Source organism: Salmo salar, chromosome ssa01, assembly GCF_905237065.1.
Source record: "Salmo salar chromosome ssa01, Ssal_v3.1, whole genome shotgun sequence".
In the NCBI taxonomy this organism is placed as follows: Eukaryota; Metazoa; Chordata; class Actinopteri; order Salmoniformes; family Salmonidae; genus Salmo; species Salmo salar.
Window position 1 is genome coordinate 135484349 of NC_059442.1, and position 16347 is coordinate 135500695.

General features: G+C 45.5%; 1 protein-coding gene across 9 annotated transcripts in view; it reads left to right on the forward strand.

Moving 5' to 3' along the window:
* Nucleotides 1-16347, forward strand: part of depdc5 (DEP domain containing 5, GATOR1 subcomplex subunit) — a 28886-nt gene that overhangs the window by 9985 nt on the left and 2554 nt on the right. For 3 of the 9 annotated variants that reach the window (XM_014131491.2, XM_045690352.1, XM_045690372.1), the window contains 13 exons: nucleotides 1312-1495; nucleotides 1919-2079; nucleotides 2303-2423; nucleotides 2518-2685; nucleotides 3734-3971; nucleotides 4131-4264; nucleotides 4391-4490; nucleotides 4922-4984; nucleotides 12199-12329; nucleotides 12429-12509; nucleotides 12857-12989; nucleotides 13111-13219; nucleotides 13584-13823. In XM_014131491.2, the coding sequence (XP_013986966.2) occupies nucleotides 1312-1495; nucleotides 1919-2079; nucleotides 2303-2423; nucleotides 2518-2685; nucleotides 3734-3971; nucleotides 4131-4264; nucleotides 4391-4490; nucleotides 4922-4984; nucleotides 12199-12329; nucleotides 12429-12509; nucleotides 12857-12989; nucleotides 13111-13219; nucleotides 13584-13823 (1863 nt within the window). Of the gene's footprint in view, nucleotides 1-1311; nucleotides 1496-1918; nucleotides 2080-2302; nucleotides 2424-2517; nucleotides 2686-3733; nucleotides 3972-4130; nucleotides 4265-4390; nucleotides 4491-4921; nucleotides 4985-12198; nucleotides 12330-12428; nucleotides 12510-12856; nucleotides 12990-13110; nucleotides 13220-13583; nucleotides 13824-14580; nucleotides 15849-16347 lie in introns of those variants that run through there. The other 6 variants (XM_045690379.1, XR_001319568.2, XM_014131499.2 and 3 more) reach the window with 6 other exon arrangements.

The following is a 16347-nucleotide window of genomic DNA, read 5'->3' on the forward strand; positions in this document are numbered from 1 at the left end:
TTTGACACAGTCACACACATGTCATGTACACAATATCCTATCAGTTTGGTTGTGAACATTGCCTGACAGCCGAACTGATAATTGGAATAAGCCCTCACATGAACTGAGAGCTTATTCAGCTGAACCCCTGATTGGCTGAATCCTCCGTTCGGTGTCTGTCTGTGAGGGAAAGACTAGGGTTCATAAAGGGTCACACGTTATTGGGTCACGCACCCACCCCCCCTATCTCTAACGTCCTTCTCTCTACATCTGAGTATCTCTCACTTCCATTCTCTATCTTCCAGCTTCTCTAACTCTTTCTCGGCTTCCTCCATTTTCTCCCTCAGGCTTCACATCTCTCTCCTCAGTGTATCTGCTATCTTTTACTCTATCATACATAATAATATTATAGTCTCTGCTCTCAAGTGTATGTGCTTAATTAGCCTCTTCCAGGTGTGTGTGTGTGTGTGTGTGTGTGTGTGTGTGTGTGTGTGAGTGAGACTCCTGACTGTCTGCATGGGTAGCCTAGCGGTTAAGAGCGTTGGACCAGTAACCAAAAGGTTCGAATCCCCGAGCTGACTAAGTGACAAATCTGTCTGTGACCTTGAGCAAGGCACTTAACCCTAATTGCTCTGGATAAGAGTGTCTGCTAAATGACTAAAATGTAAACGCATGACTTTCAGTCCATTTCTCTGTGGCATGTGCAGTGTGTTTGTTTTGCATGTACTGTGTGTGTATATATAACATATGTGTTTGTATGAGTCATATATGCGTGCATGTGTTGTAATCACACTGCTGATGAGATCACTGCTTATCACATCATCACAGATTGCCAGGTCGATTGTCACAGAGCCTCAATCTCCTGCATGTGTTGATCAGAGCTCCACTTCTGTCAATGACACTGGAATCATCATCAGGTGTAATGAAGGCAATGAGAATAACCCTCTTCTCTTTTTTTCCTTCCCTCTCTTTTCTCTCTCCCTCTCTCTTTCTCTACTTTTTGTTTGTTTCTGTCTGTCGTTGGCTGTTGTTTTTCCCACGCCACTCTTTTTATCATTCCAACCTGTATCTTTGTTCCACACTTTCCCCTCCTCCTACTTTATCAACCACCTCTGCACACCTTCCTTTCATTCCAAATGTATTTCTCTCTTTTGCTTGTCCTTTTCCTATTTCCTTACCTCCTCCTCGTCCACAAAATGCACCCTGTTGGGTGGTATGTGTGTTTGCCACGGGGCACTTGTTTGTTTGTGTCTGTCTCTGTGATGTATGTATGTACGTATGGTATTTTTGTCTGGTTGGCTCCGTGTGTGTGTGGCGGGGGTTCCCCTGAAGCCCTGCTGCTGTCTGCCCCCCCGACAGTGCCCAGCTTCTGTTGCACGGTGGGGGTAGACTGGAAGTCTCTGACCACACCCGCCTGTCTGCCTCTCACCACCGACTACTTCCCTGAATGGCAGACCCTGCAGAACGACTACACTGAGGGCTGCTACGACCTCCTGCCACACACTGACCTGGAGAGGTACAGGACACATGTTTGTTTTACTGTCCTTGTGGGAACCAAACAATTGATTCCCATTCAAATTCCTATTTTCCCTAACCCTAAACCTATCCCCTAACTGTAAGCCTAAAATAGCCTTTTCCTTGTGGGGACTGGTGAAATGTCCCCACTTGTCCAAATGTTCTACTGGTCAAAACAAGGATAGTAAAACCAAAAATACACACACACACTGTAGAACGACTACACTGAGGGCTGGTACAACATGCTGCCACACACTGACCTGGAGGGGTAGAAAATGTAACACGCGGAGTACACGCACACCTCACGTAGTATACAAAATGACTTCTGCAACACTGACTGACTGCATGGTCTACTGAGAAATATATAGCAACTACTAGACCAGCAGGTACATGCAGGGTCTCACCCTGTCTCTCTCTGTCTCAGGCGGGATGATGAGGCCCCGGTGATGAGTGCCCCTCAGGTGTTTGAGGAGTTTATCTGTCAGCGGCTGATGCAGGGCTACCAGATCATCGTCCAACCAAACAAAAGGAAACCCCAGCCCGCTGTGGCCCCGCCCCTCAGCAGTAGTCCACTCTACACCAGAGGTGTTCTATACTGTCTCTGTCCGGGCCTGTGGCTCAGCTCTGACACAGTTACCTAATAACACCACAGTCACAGTTAGCAGACTGACACTGTTCACGTAGAGAGGCTAATGAGTCTGTTATACGGCATATTCACTTGCATAATGTAATCATTTGGTAAACCACAGTTATCTCAGTTTGGACCAAGTGCAGTCATTTACCCTCTCTCTCTCTTCCTCCTTCTCAGGGCTGGTCTCTCGGCGCAGGCCAGAAGAGGAGGAGAGTCTGTACTGGCTCAGTATGGGCCGTACCTTCCATAAAGTCTGCCTGAAGGATAAAATCATCACTGTTACCCGCTACCTTCCCAAGTAAGTCTCCAGCCTTACATTAGATCCATACTCCCAGCTAAATCATCAAACTGTACTTTTTGCATGTCACTCACCTGTGGTGTGTGTGTGTCAGGTACCCGTATGAGTCGGCCCAGATCCAGTACACCTACAGTCTGTGCCCCCCTCACTCTGACGCCCACTTCCTGTCCTGTTGGGTGGAGTTTGGTCACGAGAGACTGGAGGAGTACAAGTGGAACTATCTGGACCAGTACATCTGCTCTGCTGGCTCTGAGGACTTCAGGTACCTATGCTCAGCAAACACACAGTCACACACAGAGCCATGTTCAGCCCCAGGGAAGGCTTTAACACATTCATTAGGCCCGAATCTATGGATTTCACATGACTGGGCCTGGGAGGGCATAGGCCCACCCACTTGGGAGCCAGGCCCACCCACTGGGGAGAAATATGTTTGTCCCCACAAAAGGCTTTATTACAGACAGAAATACTCCTCAGTTTCATCAGCTGTCCGGGTGGCTGGTCTCAGACGATCCCGCAGTTTATGAAACTGGATGTGGAGGTCCTGGGGTGGTGTGGTTACACGTGGTCTGTGGTTGTGAGGCTGGTTTGACGTACTGCCAAATTCTCAAACGACGTTGGAAGCAGCTTATGGTAGAGAAATTAACATTCAATTCTCTGACAACAGCTCTGGTGGACATTCCTGCAGTCAGCATGCCAATTGCATTCTCCCTGAACTTAAGTCATCTGTGGAATTGTGTGTGACAAAACTGCACATTTTCGAGTGGTGTTTTAATGTCCCCAGCACCAGGTGCACCTGTGTAATGATCATGCTGTTTAATCATCTTCTTGATATGCCACACCTGTCAGGTGGATGGATTATCTTGGCATAGGACAAATGCTTATTAACAGGAATGTAAACTAATTTGTGCACAACATTTGAGAGAGTTAAGATTTTAGTGTGTATGGAACATTTCTGGGATCTTTTATTTCACCTCGTGAAACATGCAACCAACACGAGTGGCGCAGCAGTCTAAGGCACTGCATCTTAGTCCTTGAGGTGTCACTACAGATACCCTGGTTCGATTCCAGGCTGTATCACATCCGGCCGTGATTGGGAGTCCCATAGGGCGGAGCAAAATTGGCCCAGCGTCGTCCGGGTTTGTCCGGGGTAGGCCGTCATTGTAAATAAGAATTTGTTATTAACTGACCTGCCTAGTTAAATAAAGGTTAAATGTAAAAATAAATGTACGTGTTGCATTTCTATTTTTGTTCAGTGTGTATGTATGTCACACTTCCAAATAACTCTAATTTTTACTGGTCGTGTGCCATAGTTTGATAGACTCTCTGAAGTTCTGGCGGACCCGCTTCCTGCTGCTGCCGGCCGGGGGAGCTAGACGTGTGGCGGACGGGGAGGGGCACTGGGACGTTTACGGGGAGGGAGTGGGCACGGTGGCGGGCAGAGAGGGCATGACGGGCACCGGGGACTGGGCCTTGCTGGATGGCTTCATCCGCTTCCTGGAGGGACTCAACCGCATCCGCAGACGCCACCGCTCTGACAGGATCATCAGGGTAACACCCTAAAACACTGTCTTACTCATTTCAAAAGACAAAAAAAACTCAAAAGATGTGATTGAGCAGTCTTGCAAACCCAGCTAAGAGGGAAACTGACTGCCAGGAACAATGATCCTACGCCAATGTTGTTGTCTTCCCCTCTCATTCTGTCTGTAGAAAGGACCAGCGATGAAGGGTTTGCAGGTGACTGGTCCTCTCTCTGCCTACCCTCCGGAGCCTGTAGCGCCCCCTCTGGGCAAGAAAGGCACCTCCGCTTTATCAGCTCTCCTGGAGTTGGAGCAGAACCAAAAGTGAGTGTAGTTGTCCTGTCTGTGTGCTTTCAATGGAACCTTGTGTGTTTCCAAATTATTAGAAGCACAGGGTATCTGACATTGAAGGTACCGGTCTCACAATGATGATGCATTTCCTGTCTGCAGGACTCTAGAGGAGCAGCAACAACAGGGGAAACCCTCAGCTGCCACCAGTGAGTCTTCCACTGCCACCATGACCACTACATATGTGGACAGCCCTCGCAAGGTGGGTGTCTTTGTGTGGTTTTGGGAAGGAACACAATGATCAAGGGCTTTCTGTCTTGGGTAAAAGGGAGCTCAATTTCCGGCCTGGGTAAAAGGGAGCTCAATTTCCGGCCTGGGTAAAAGGGAGCTCAATTTCCGGCCTGGGTAAAAGGGAGCTCAATTTCCGGCCTGGGTAAAAGGGAGCTCAATTTCCGGCTTGGGTAAAAGGGAGCTCAATTGGGGCGTTTTGGTTGTGGGCATTCTTTGTTGTTGGTGTGTATGGAATGTTGGTTTGCCGTTTTATAGGGGTTTATCTTTGCTTCCTTATTATGGGGTTTCGCTTTGCTTTTGTTTCCTTCTCTCCTTCCCCAACTTTCTCTCCTTTCCTTCTTTTCCTGTTGATGGACTTTGGGTTTTTCGTCCTGTGGTGTATCCCTCTTCCTATGCTAACAGGATGCTGCCTTCATTTTGGATTTTATACGTAGCCCTCGTTCCTCCTACATCTATCACACACAGGTCAGTAATTAGGGGCACTGGATGCTGCTGCATCTGTTAGAGTAGAAGTGTGTGTGTGTGTGTGTGTGTGTGTGTGTGTGTGTGTGTGTGTTGTCCTGTTTCAAGTTTTAATGTCACATGCACAAGTACAGTGAAATGCCTTTCTTGCAAACTCAAAACCCAACTTTGCAATCATCAATAACAATGTAAAACTTGAAAGAAAATACACGAGAAATAAGAATAAGCGATATGAAATACACAAAGTAGTAAGCCTACTATATACATTACAAGTCAAAACTTTGGACACACCTACTCATTCAAGGGTTTTTATTTTATTTTACTATTTTCTACATTGTAGAATAATAGTGAATACATCAAAACTATGAAATAACACACATTGAATCATGTAGTAACCAAAAAAGTGTTAAACAAATCAATATATATTTTCTTCAAGGTAGCCACCCTTTGCATTGATCACTCTTTGCATTGATCACTCTTGGCATTCTTTCAACTAGCTTCACCTGGAATGCTTTTCCAACATCTTTAAGGAGTTCCCACATATGCAGAGCACTTGTTGGCAGCTTTTCCAGCGCTCCGCGGTCCAAGTCATCCCAAACCATCTCAATTGGGTTGAGGTCGGGTGATTGTGAAGGCCAGGTCATCTGATGCAGCACTTCATCACTCTCCTTCTTGGTGAAATAGCCCTTACACAGCCTGGAGGTGTGTTGGGTCATTGTCCTGTTGAAAAACAAATAATAGTCCCACTAAGCACAAACCAGATAAAATGGTGTATCGCTAAAGAATGCTGTGGTAGCCATTCTTGTTAAGTGTGCCTTGAATTCTAAATAAATCACAGACAGTGTCATCAACAAAGCACCCCCACACCATCATACCTCCTCCTCCATGCTTCACGGTGGGAACCACGCATGCGGAGATCATCCGTTCACCCTACTCTGCGTCTCACAAAGACACGGCGGTTGGAACCAAAAATCTCAAATTTGGACTCATCAGACCAAAGGACAGATTTCCACCAGTCTAATGTCCATTGCTTGTGTTTCTTGGCCCAAGATAGTATTTTTTTATTATTGGTGTCCTTTAGTAGTGTTTTTGTTGGGGTTTTTGTTCGATCATGAAGGCCTGATTCACGCAGTCTCCTCTGAACAGTTGATGTTGCGATGTGTCTGTTACATGAACTCTGTGAAGCATTTATTTGGGGTGCAGTTATTCTAATGAATTTATCCTCTTCAGCAGAGGTAACTCTGGGTTTTCCTTTCCTGTGGCGGTCCTCATGAGAGCCAGTTTCATCATGGAGCTTGATGGTTTTAGCGACTGCACTTGAAGAAAGTTTCAACGTTTTTAATTTTGTGGATTGACTGACCTTCATGTCTTAAAGTCATGATGGACTGTTGTTTCTATTTGCTTATTTGAGGTGTTCTTGCCATAATATGGACTTAGTCATATTTGGTAAAAGACCATCTTCTGTATACCTACCCCTACCTTGTCACAACACAACTAATTAGCTCAAACGCATTAAGGAAAGAAATTCCACAAATTAACTTTTCACAAGGCACACCTGTTATTTGAAATGCATTCCAAGTGACTACCTCATGAAGCTGGTTGAGAGAATGGCAAGAGTGTGCAAAGCTGGAATTGAGGCAAAGGTTGGCTACTTTGAATAATCTCAAATGTAAAATATATTTAGATTTGTTTAACCCTTTTTTGGTTACTACATGATTCGATATGTGTTATTTCTTAGTTTTGATGCCTTCACTATTATTCTACAATATAGAAAATATTTTTTTAAATATGAAAAACCCTGGAATGAGTAGGTGTGTCCAAACTTTTGACTGGTACTGTATATTAAAAAGTCCAATATTTACAGTGCATTCGGAAAGTATTCAGACCCCTTGACTTTTTATACATTTTAAGTTACAGCCTTATTCTGAAATGGATTAAATTGTTTCCCCCCCATCAATTAACACATAATGGCCCATAATGACAATGGGAGTGTCGCTGCACAGCTATTTTCAGGTCTCTCCAGAGATGTTCGATTGGGTTCAAGTCCGGGCTCTGACTTAATGACATTCAGAGACTTGTCCCGAAGCCACTCCTGTGTTGTCTTGGATGTATGCTTAGGGTTGTCGTCCTGTTGGAAGGTGAACCTTCGCCCCAGGCTGAGGTCCTGAACGCTCTGGAGCAGGTTTTCATCAAATCAAATGTTATGTCACCTGTGCCAAATACAATAGGTGTAGACCTTACAGTGAAATGCTTACTTACAAGCCCTTAACCAGCAATGCAGTTCAAGAAATAGAGTTAAGAAAATATTTTATAAATAAACTAAAGTAAAAAAAATCTAAAATTAACATAAGATATTTACATAACATTAACGAGGCTATATACAGGAGGTACCGGTACCAAGTCAATGTGCGGGGGTACAGGTTAGTCGAGGTAATTTGTAAAGTGATTATGTATAGATAATAAACATTGAGTAGCAGCAGTGTAAAAACAAGTGGGGGGGTGGTCAGTCAATGTAAGCAGTCAGGGTGGCCTTTTGATGAATTGTTCAGCAGTCTTATGGCTTGGGGGTAGAAGCTGTTAAGGAGCCTTTTGGTCCTGGACTTGGCGCTCCAGCACCGCTTGCCGTGCGGTAGCAGAGAAAACAGTCTATGACTTGGGTGACTGGAGTCTTTGACAATTTTATGGGCTTTCCTCTGACGCTGCCTATTATATGAACTCGGGGGGGAAATGTCCTTTCATTGTCAAATGCGTTTATTTTCAGCAAACTTAACGCGTAAATATGTATGAATATAAGATTCAACAACTGAGACATAAACTGAACAAGTTCCACAGACATGTGACTAACAGAAATTGAATAATGTGTCCCTGAACAAAGGGGGGGTCAAAATCATAAGTAACAGTCAGTATCTGGTGTGGCCACTAGCTGCATTAAGTACTGCAATGCATCTCCTCATGGACTGCACCAGATTTGCCAGTTCTTGCTGTGAGATGTTACCCCGCTCTTCCACCAAGGCACTTGCAATTTCCTGGACATTTCTGGAGGGAATGGCCCTAGCCCTCACCCTCCGATACAACAGTTCCCAGATGTGCTCAATGGGATTGAGATCCGGGCTCTTCGTTGGCCATGGCAGAACACTGACATTCCTGTCTTGCAGGAAATCACACACAGAATGCGCAGTATAGCTGGTGGCATTGTCATGCTGGAGGGTCATGTCAGGATGAGCCTGCAGGAAGGGTACCACATGAGGGAGGAGGATGTCTTCCCTGTAACGCATAGCGTTGAGATTGCCTGCAATGACAACAAGCTCAGTCCGATGATGCTGTGACACACCGCTCCAGACCATGACGGACCCTCCACCTCCAAATTGATCCCGCTCCAGAGTACAGGCCTCGGCGTAAAGCTCATTCCTTTGATGATAAACACAAATCCGACCTTCACCCCTGGTGAGACAAAAACCCCGACCCGCCATTGAAGAGCACTTTTTGCCAGTCCTGTCTGGTCCAGCGACGGTGGGTTTGTGCCCATAGGCGACGCTGTTGCCGGTGATGTCTGGTGAGAACCTGCCTTACAACAGGCCTACAAACCCTCAGCCCAGACTCTCTCAGCCCATTGCGGACAGTCAGCACTGATAGAGGGATTGTGCGTTCCTGGTGTAACTCGGGCAGTTGTTGTTGCCATCCTGTACTTGTCTCGCAGGTGTGATGTTTGGATGTACCGATCCTGTGCAGGTGTTGTTACACGTGGTCTGCCACTGCGAGGACGGTCGGCTGTCCGTCCTGTCTCACTGTAGCGCTGTCTCTTAGGCGTCTCACAGTATGGACATTGCAGTTTATTGCCCTGGCCACTCTGCAGTCCTCATGCCTCCTTGCAGCATGCCTAAGGCACATTCACGCAGATGAGCAGGGACCCTGGGCATCGTTCTTTTGGTGTTTTTCAGAGTCAGTAGAAAGGCCTTTTCAGTGTCCTAAGTTTTCATGACTATGACCTTAATTGCCTACCGTCTGTAAGCTGTTAGTGTCTTAACGATCTTTCCACAGGTGCATGTTCATTAATTGTTTATGGTTCATTGAACAAGAATGGGAAACAGTGTTTAAACCCTTTACAATGAAGATCTGTGAAGTTTTTTTGGATTTTTAAGAATTATCTTTGAAAGACGGTCCTTTTTTGCTGAGTTTAGGTCCTGAATGGCAGGAAGCTTGGCCCCAGTGATGTACTGGGCCATACGCAATGCCCTCTGTAGCTCCTTACGGTCAGATGTCGAGCAGTTGCCCTACCAGGCAGTGATGCTCTCTGGTGCAGCTGTTTCAGTCTCCTGAGGGGGAAAGGTGTTGTCGTGCCCTCTTCACAACTGTCTTGGTGTGTTTGGACCATGATAGTTCGTTGATGTAAACACCAAGGAACTTAACTCTCCACCTGCTCCACTTCAGCCCCGTTGATGTTAATTCGGGCCTGTTCGGCCCTCCTTTTCCTATAGTCCACAATCAGCTCCTTTGTCTTGCTCACATTGAGGGAGAGGTTGTTGTCCTGGCACCACACTGCCAGGTCTCTGACCTCCTCCCTATAGGCTGTCTCATCGTTGTCGGTGATCAGGCCTTCCACTGTGGTGTCAGCAAACTTAATGATGGTGTTGGAGTCATGGGTAAACATGGCGTACAGGAGGGGACTAAGCACTCACCCTTGAGGGGCCTTGATGTTGAGGATAAGTGTGGCAAATGTGTTGTTGCCTACCCTTACCACCTGGGGGCGACCCATCAGGAAGTCCAGGAACCAGTTGCAGAGGGAGGTGTTCAGTCCCAGGTTTCTTAGCTTAGTGATGAGCTTTGGTGGCACTATGGTGTTGAAAGCTGAGCTGTAGTCAATGAACAGCATTCTTACATAGGTATTATTTTTGCCAAGGTGGGAAAGAGCAGTGTGGATTGAGATTGCGTCATCTGTGGATCTGTTGGAGCGCTATGCGAATTGGAGTGTGTCTAGTGTTTCTGGCATGATTGTGTTGATGTGAGCCATGACCAGCCTTTCAAAGCACTTCATGGCTATCGATGTGAATGCTACGGGGCGGTAATCATTTAGGCAGGTTACCTTTGCTTTCTTGGGCACAGGGACTATGGTGGTCTGTTTGAAACATGTAGGTATTACAGACTAGGTGAGAGGTTGAAAATGTCAGTGAAGACACTTGCCAATTGGTTCGCGCAAGTTTTGAGTATACGTCCTGGTAATTCGTCTGGCCCCGCAGCTTTGTGAATGTTGAAAGGTCTAGCTCATATCGGCCCAAGGAGAGCGTGTTCCCATAGTCATCTGGAATAGCTGGTGCTCTCATGCATGCTTCAGTGTTACTTGCCTCTTTGCGATCAAAAAAGGCATTTAGCTTGTCTGGAAGGCTCACTTCACTGGGCAGCTCGCGGCTAGGTTTCCCTTTGTAGTCCATAATAGTTTTCAAGCCCTGCCACATCTGACGAGCGTCAGAGCCAGTGTAGTAGGATTCAATCTTAATCCTGGATTGATGCTTTGCCTGTTTGATGGTTCATCTGAGGGCGTAGCGGGATTTCTTATAAGCATCCGGATTAGTGTCCCGCACCTTGAAAACGGCAGCTTTAGCGGCAGGATGTTGCCTGTAATCAAGGATCGCTCTATACTTTGCTCCTTTCATCTTTGCCTCGATCCTGACTAGTCTCCCAGTCCCTGCCACTGAAAAAGATCCCCACAGCGTGATGCTGCCACCATCATGCTTCACCATAGGGACGGTGCCAGGTTTCCTCCAGATGTGACACTTGGCATTCAGGCCAAAGAGTTGAATCTTGGTTTCGTCAGACCAGAGAATCTTGTTTCTCATGGTCTGAGAGTCCTTCAGGAGTGTTTTGGTAAACTCCAAGCGGGCTATCATGTGCCTTTTACTGAGAAGTGGCTTCCGTCTGGCCACTCTACCATAAAGGCCTGATTGGTGGACTGCTGCAGAGATGGTTGTCCTTCTGGAAGGTTCTCCCATCTCCACAGAGCAGCTCTGGAGCTCTGTCAGAGTGACCATCAGGTTCTTGGTCACCTCCCTGACGAAGGCCCTTCTCCCCCGATTGCTCAGTTTGGCTGGGTGGCCAGCTCTAGGAAGAGTCTTAGTGGTTCCAAACTTCTTCCATTTAAGAATGATGGAGGCCACTGTGTTCTTGGGGACCTTCAATGCTGCAGAATGTTTTGATACCCTTCCCCAGATCTGTGCCTCGACACAATCCTGTCTCAAAGCTCTATGGACAATTCCTTCCACCTCAATGCTTGGTTTTTGCTCTGGCATGCACTGTCAACTGTGGGGAGCTTATATAGTCAGCTGTGTGTCTTTCCAAATAATGTCCAATCAATTGAATTTACCACAGGTGGACTCCAGTCAAGGTGTAGAAACATCCCAAGGATGTTCAATGGAAACAGGATGCACCTGAGCTCAATTTTGAGTCTCATAGCAAAGGGTCTGAATACTTAGGTAAATAACTTATTTCTGTTTTTTGTTGATAATACATTTGCAAAAATGTCTAAAATCCTGTTTTTTCTTCGTCATTATGGGGTATTGTTTGTAGATTGATGAGGGAATTTTTTTTAAATTCATTTTAAAATAAGGCTGTTACGTAACAAAATGTGAAATAATTCAAGTGGCCTGTATACTTTCCGAATGCACTGTACATGTGCAGTGATACTGGAGTGATGAAGGTAGATATGTATTGGGGTAAGGGGACTAGGCATCAGGATAATATATAAACAGAGTAGCATCAGCAGACGTGAGTGGGTGTGCGGGTTTGTCGAGTCAGTATAAATGTATGTGCATATTATGTGTGTGTCAGCAAATGATGGAGTGGGTGTGCGGGTGTGTGTGTTGGAATGATAGTGTGTAAGTTTATGTAGGGCCCTGTGAGTGTGCACATACATAGGTCAATAAAGATACAAGGTAAACTCAGCCCGTGTAGCTATTTTGTTAACTTGCATCCTGCACTGTCCTTCTGGCATGAAATCTGCATGTGTCTACCATAGACACATCGTTTGTTGTTTGTGAAGAGACCACACATTACACTAGTAACTGGCAGATTTGAGCCAAGTCAACCATGGTAATGTATCCCAGATGCGAGTTATCCTCTTCATGAGACCAGGAGTGATTTGATATGTAATGAAATAAATAGAATGCAGCAGAGTGACTGCCTGACATTGTTTGACTTCATTCTAACCTTTGGTGATTGGCCTGTAGGTTTCTACAGATCCTGCTGAAGGAGGAGCCACAGACAAAGGTGGTCAGGTAGGGGCTGGGGTGGTGGCGACCAGTGGGGCTGCAGCCCAGGCAACAGGGGACACAGGACCCAGCTTAGCCACAGAAACCAGGTGGGAAAGAAATACAGTTTTTCAAATGTCAAGTGTTCAAAATCATGTTTCTAATTGGAAAGTGTTATGTTAACCAGACTTTTATGTCTGTGTTTACAGTGGACAGTCTGGTACTGGAGCCTTGTGTTTGTCCTCATCCTCCACCCTGATGGAAATACTAGAGGCCATCAAACACCCCACGTAAGACCGTGTGTGTGTGTGTGTGTGTGTGTGTGTGTGTGTGTGTGTGTGTGTTTACAAGGATAGTAAAACAAGGAAAATTCCGCCAAGTGGGAACATATCGCCGGTCCCCATAAGAAAAAAAGCTTTTTTAGGCTTAGAGTTAAGGTAAGGTTAGGTTAGGGGAAAATAAGATTTGGAGTGGAAATCAATTGTTTTGTCCCCACAAGGATGGTAAAACAAGTGTGTGTTGGCGTGAACCACAACACATACCTCAAGTGTTTTAGGTATGGTTTGTTGTTGTCCCTGCAGTTAGATGGGTGTGTTTGAGCTAGTGTTCTGTCCTGTTATGTGATATATATATATAGAACAGGTGTGCAGCTTCTACCTGAGCAGAAGGGCCTGCCGCCTAACTGCTTCATCAGTGCTGAGATCGTCCATTGGCTGGTCAACAACGTAGAGGGTGTGGCCACACAAGGCATGGCTGTCGACATCATGCAGGTAGGTATATGTTTATCTGGTTTTGTTAAAGCATGTGCCGGATACACACTGTATGTAGTGAAGCCAGCATTTGTGTGTTTGTGTTTTTAACAGTATTGCTGTGTCCCCTGTGTTTCTGTAGAAGATGCTGGATGAGGGCCTGGTTGCCCATGCATCGGGGGATGCCATGAGGACCTTTGTCTATGGCTTCTACTTCTACAGGATAGTGGCAGAGAAAGACAGCGAGCGAGGTTAAAGAGACACTTAGTCTGCACAAAGCTAATCTGAAAATGTATAATTTTAACGTTGGTTTGCTCTCCTGGGACAAGGTAGTCCTCCATGCTGCCCACCAGACATGGGGTCAATTCCATTTCAATTCCAGTCAATTCAGGAAGTGCACTGAAATTCCAACTCTCTTTGCTTTTCAATGCAGCGAATTTGGTTTACTTTCTAAATTGTCGTAGAATTGACCCCAACCCTGCCTGCTCCACACACTGACTTCTTTCCAGTCATTGATTCTCAGTCATGCCGATATTGATTGTTCTCATTTCGAGAACAACTAACCGGACTCAATAATAACCATACATCTATCTCTCCATCTCTACTGTACTCCAGGCCCTACATCCCAGCTGCCCCCTCCTGTGGCACAGGGCTGGTCAACGGCAGCCCTGGAGGACTTTGCCCTGTTTCAGAGGAAGTGGTTTGAGGTGGCTTTCGTCCTGGAGGAGCGTCGACCTTGTGACCTCCCGGCCTTCCTTCTGCCCTGGCTGCCCAGCCGGCCCGCCTCTTATGCAAGTAGGCACAGCTCCTTCAGCCGCAGCTTTGGAGGACGCAGCCAGGCCGCAGCACTGCTAGGTACACACAGGCTGCTCCTCCCCAGAGCTGAGCCTCAGCCCACCCACCTCAACCCCACCCAAAAATGGGCATGACTCCCTCCCCCCCCACAATCAGAATGAGCATGCCTCCCCCGTCCCTTCCAGTCAGACACATACCCTGGAACAGGCCCTCAGGGGTTTAGACACATACCCTGGAACAGGCCCTCAGGGGTTTAGACACATACCCTGGAACAGGCCCTCAGGGGTTTAGACACATACCCTGGAACAGGCCCTCAGGGGTTTGGGAGGGAGGGTCCCATAGCAGGTGTCACACAGAGCCACCAGACAAGATTCCTGCATGCCTCCGTATGCAAATATGAAGTGGTGCTAACTTGGTCATCAGATTGGGACATGGTTGGTTGAGATCCTGTTAGACATTTTTCCATTAACTTGGTTTGTATTGTTGACAATAAGTTCCCAAAAATCATTAGGAACTTGTTAAAAGCTGATCTCTAACTTATCATTCCATAACTGAGGAGCTACTATTCTATTTGATTGAGGCATTCAGGGAACTTACGAAACATCCATCAAAACCATCAAACTCTCGCTAATTTATTCTTAGGTTTGAATAATTGGCCTATGATTCATGATATACTAATGACAAGTTGACTCTTGAAGTACTTTCCATGACTTGAATTTCTCACCATCGCAACGTTGCTCTCACATCATTGAATCAATGACTTGCCATCTGAACTAATAATTATCCTGGTGACATTGTTCCTTCTGTGTGACACAAGGCATTGGACCTCAGTACCCATCCCCCATACGGGCAACAACAGGGCTGCATGTGATTGCTGGTGATCTATCTACTCCAGCTTGCAGAGCTTGGGTTGGTGGCACACCTAAACCTCTTCCCATTCTCATCCCAACCCCCTCTGCCTCCAGTTGGAGCTTGAATTGGCATGTCAGTATGTAAAGTACAGTACATATTACATCTAATGGTTGTACTCGTGCCGCTGTTGACTGATTTGAAAACAACTCCATCCAATCAGATCGCTGATGGATGTGATTTGCATCTACTTCTTCCAATTAGAGCAGTAATTGGTGTGGTAGTTCTCTTTTCCGTCCAATTAGAGAACTAGTTGGTGTGGTAGTGTTTAGTGCATGGTGTGGTAGTAGTGGCTGTGTACAGTAGTGCAGTGGTGTGCAGTGCACTGTCCTCTTTGCTTTTTCTCTCTATACTATTTAATGCGTTTCCACTATAAAATGTTGTGAGAATGTTAATGCATTTAGGGATTCTTCACCAATCCTTCTTTCTCTGTCTCACTGTGATTTTTCTTACTGTGATTTGATGCTGTTTATGCTGCCACTTTTACAGCAATTTAGAGGCAATCTGTAGTTGCTACATGCATTTTTGGATTTATAAAGTAGGGAAAGGGGGATATCTAGTCAGCTGCACAACTGAATGCATTTAACTCAACTGCTCTGAATCAGAGAGGTGCGGGGGGGCATCCATAGCTCTGTCTATTCATTTGAGAGTGGTTACATTTCTCCAGGCCCATCCCTCAGCTTTTTCCAAAGCAGGGTGACCGCTTTGTAATTGTTTCAACTAAGGATTGCCCCTTTAAATTACTGATGAGTTTGGAATGGATTTCTGGTTTATATAAACCAGCTTATTGCCATGAAAATGTCTGACACTGGGAGAGAAACACCCCTAACAGTAGGCTATGCCCCCATCTGCTCAGAAAACAGATATGGTCATTGTACCCAACATTGCTGAAAACATAAATGCAAAAACTTTTCTCCCATAAAATCTGGTTTATTTGGACACTTTTCTGTGAGATTAATATGAGTTGTGAATCATAATTCAGTACCATTAAAATATAGTAATTTATACATAAACTCAATGGTTCCTCTCCAGCAAATCATGAAACAATGACACCAAAATCTAGCTGTAGAAAGAATTTATTGTATGCGTATGTTTGTCATGATGACCATGTTTGTGTTGTCTCCAGTGATTAACAGTGTACTGGTAATTTAAAACCTATAGGCCTATTTTTAATTTTAAAAAAAAAATAACACGCTAACCTTTTCAGAATTAAATAATCATATGGACAAACAAATCATAATTTCTAAAGAATTGTGATGTATGCATCCTTAGCACATAGTCAGTACAGAACAGGTTTGGGGTCAATTCACAAGGTAAAACAAATTCCAAATTGTCCTAACTGAAAGATGTTGAAGAGAAATTGAATTGGAATTTCGGTGTACTTCCTGAATTGACTGGAATTGACATGGAATTGACCCCAACCCTGGAGAGAGATTCTGAGCATAAGAGGTATTTCAGGGCAAGAGAGGATGCTATGGTGGAATATTGTGGCTTCACTGACTTTCGATAACTTACTAACATTCTTCGTGAAGTTTCTAACTCCATCACAAACATTTGTACCATATGCCATATACTCCAACAACTCTCATCCTCTTAATCTCATAATATCCATGTAAATGTCCTCTTCCTGCCTGTCCATCTCTACAACCATCTCTCCCTTTGGGCCTGATCTCTG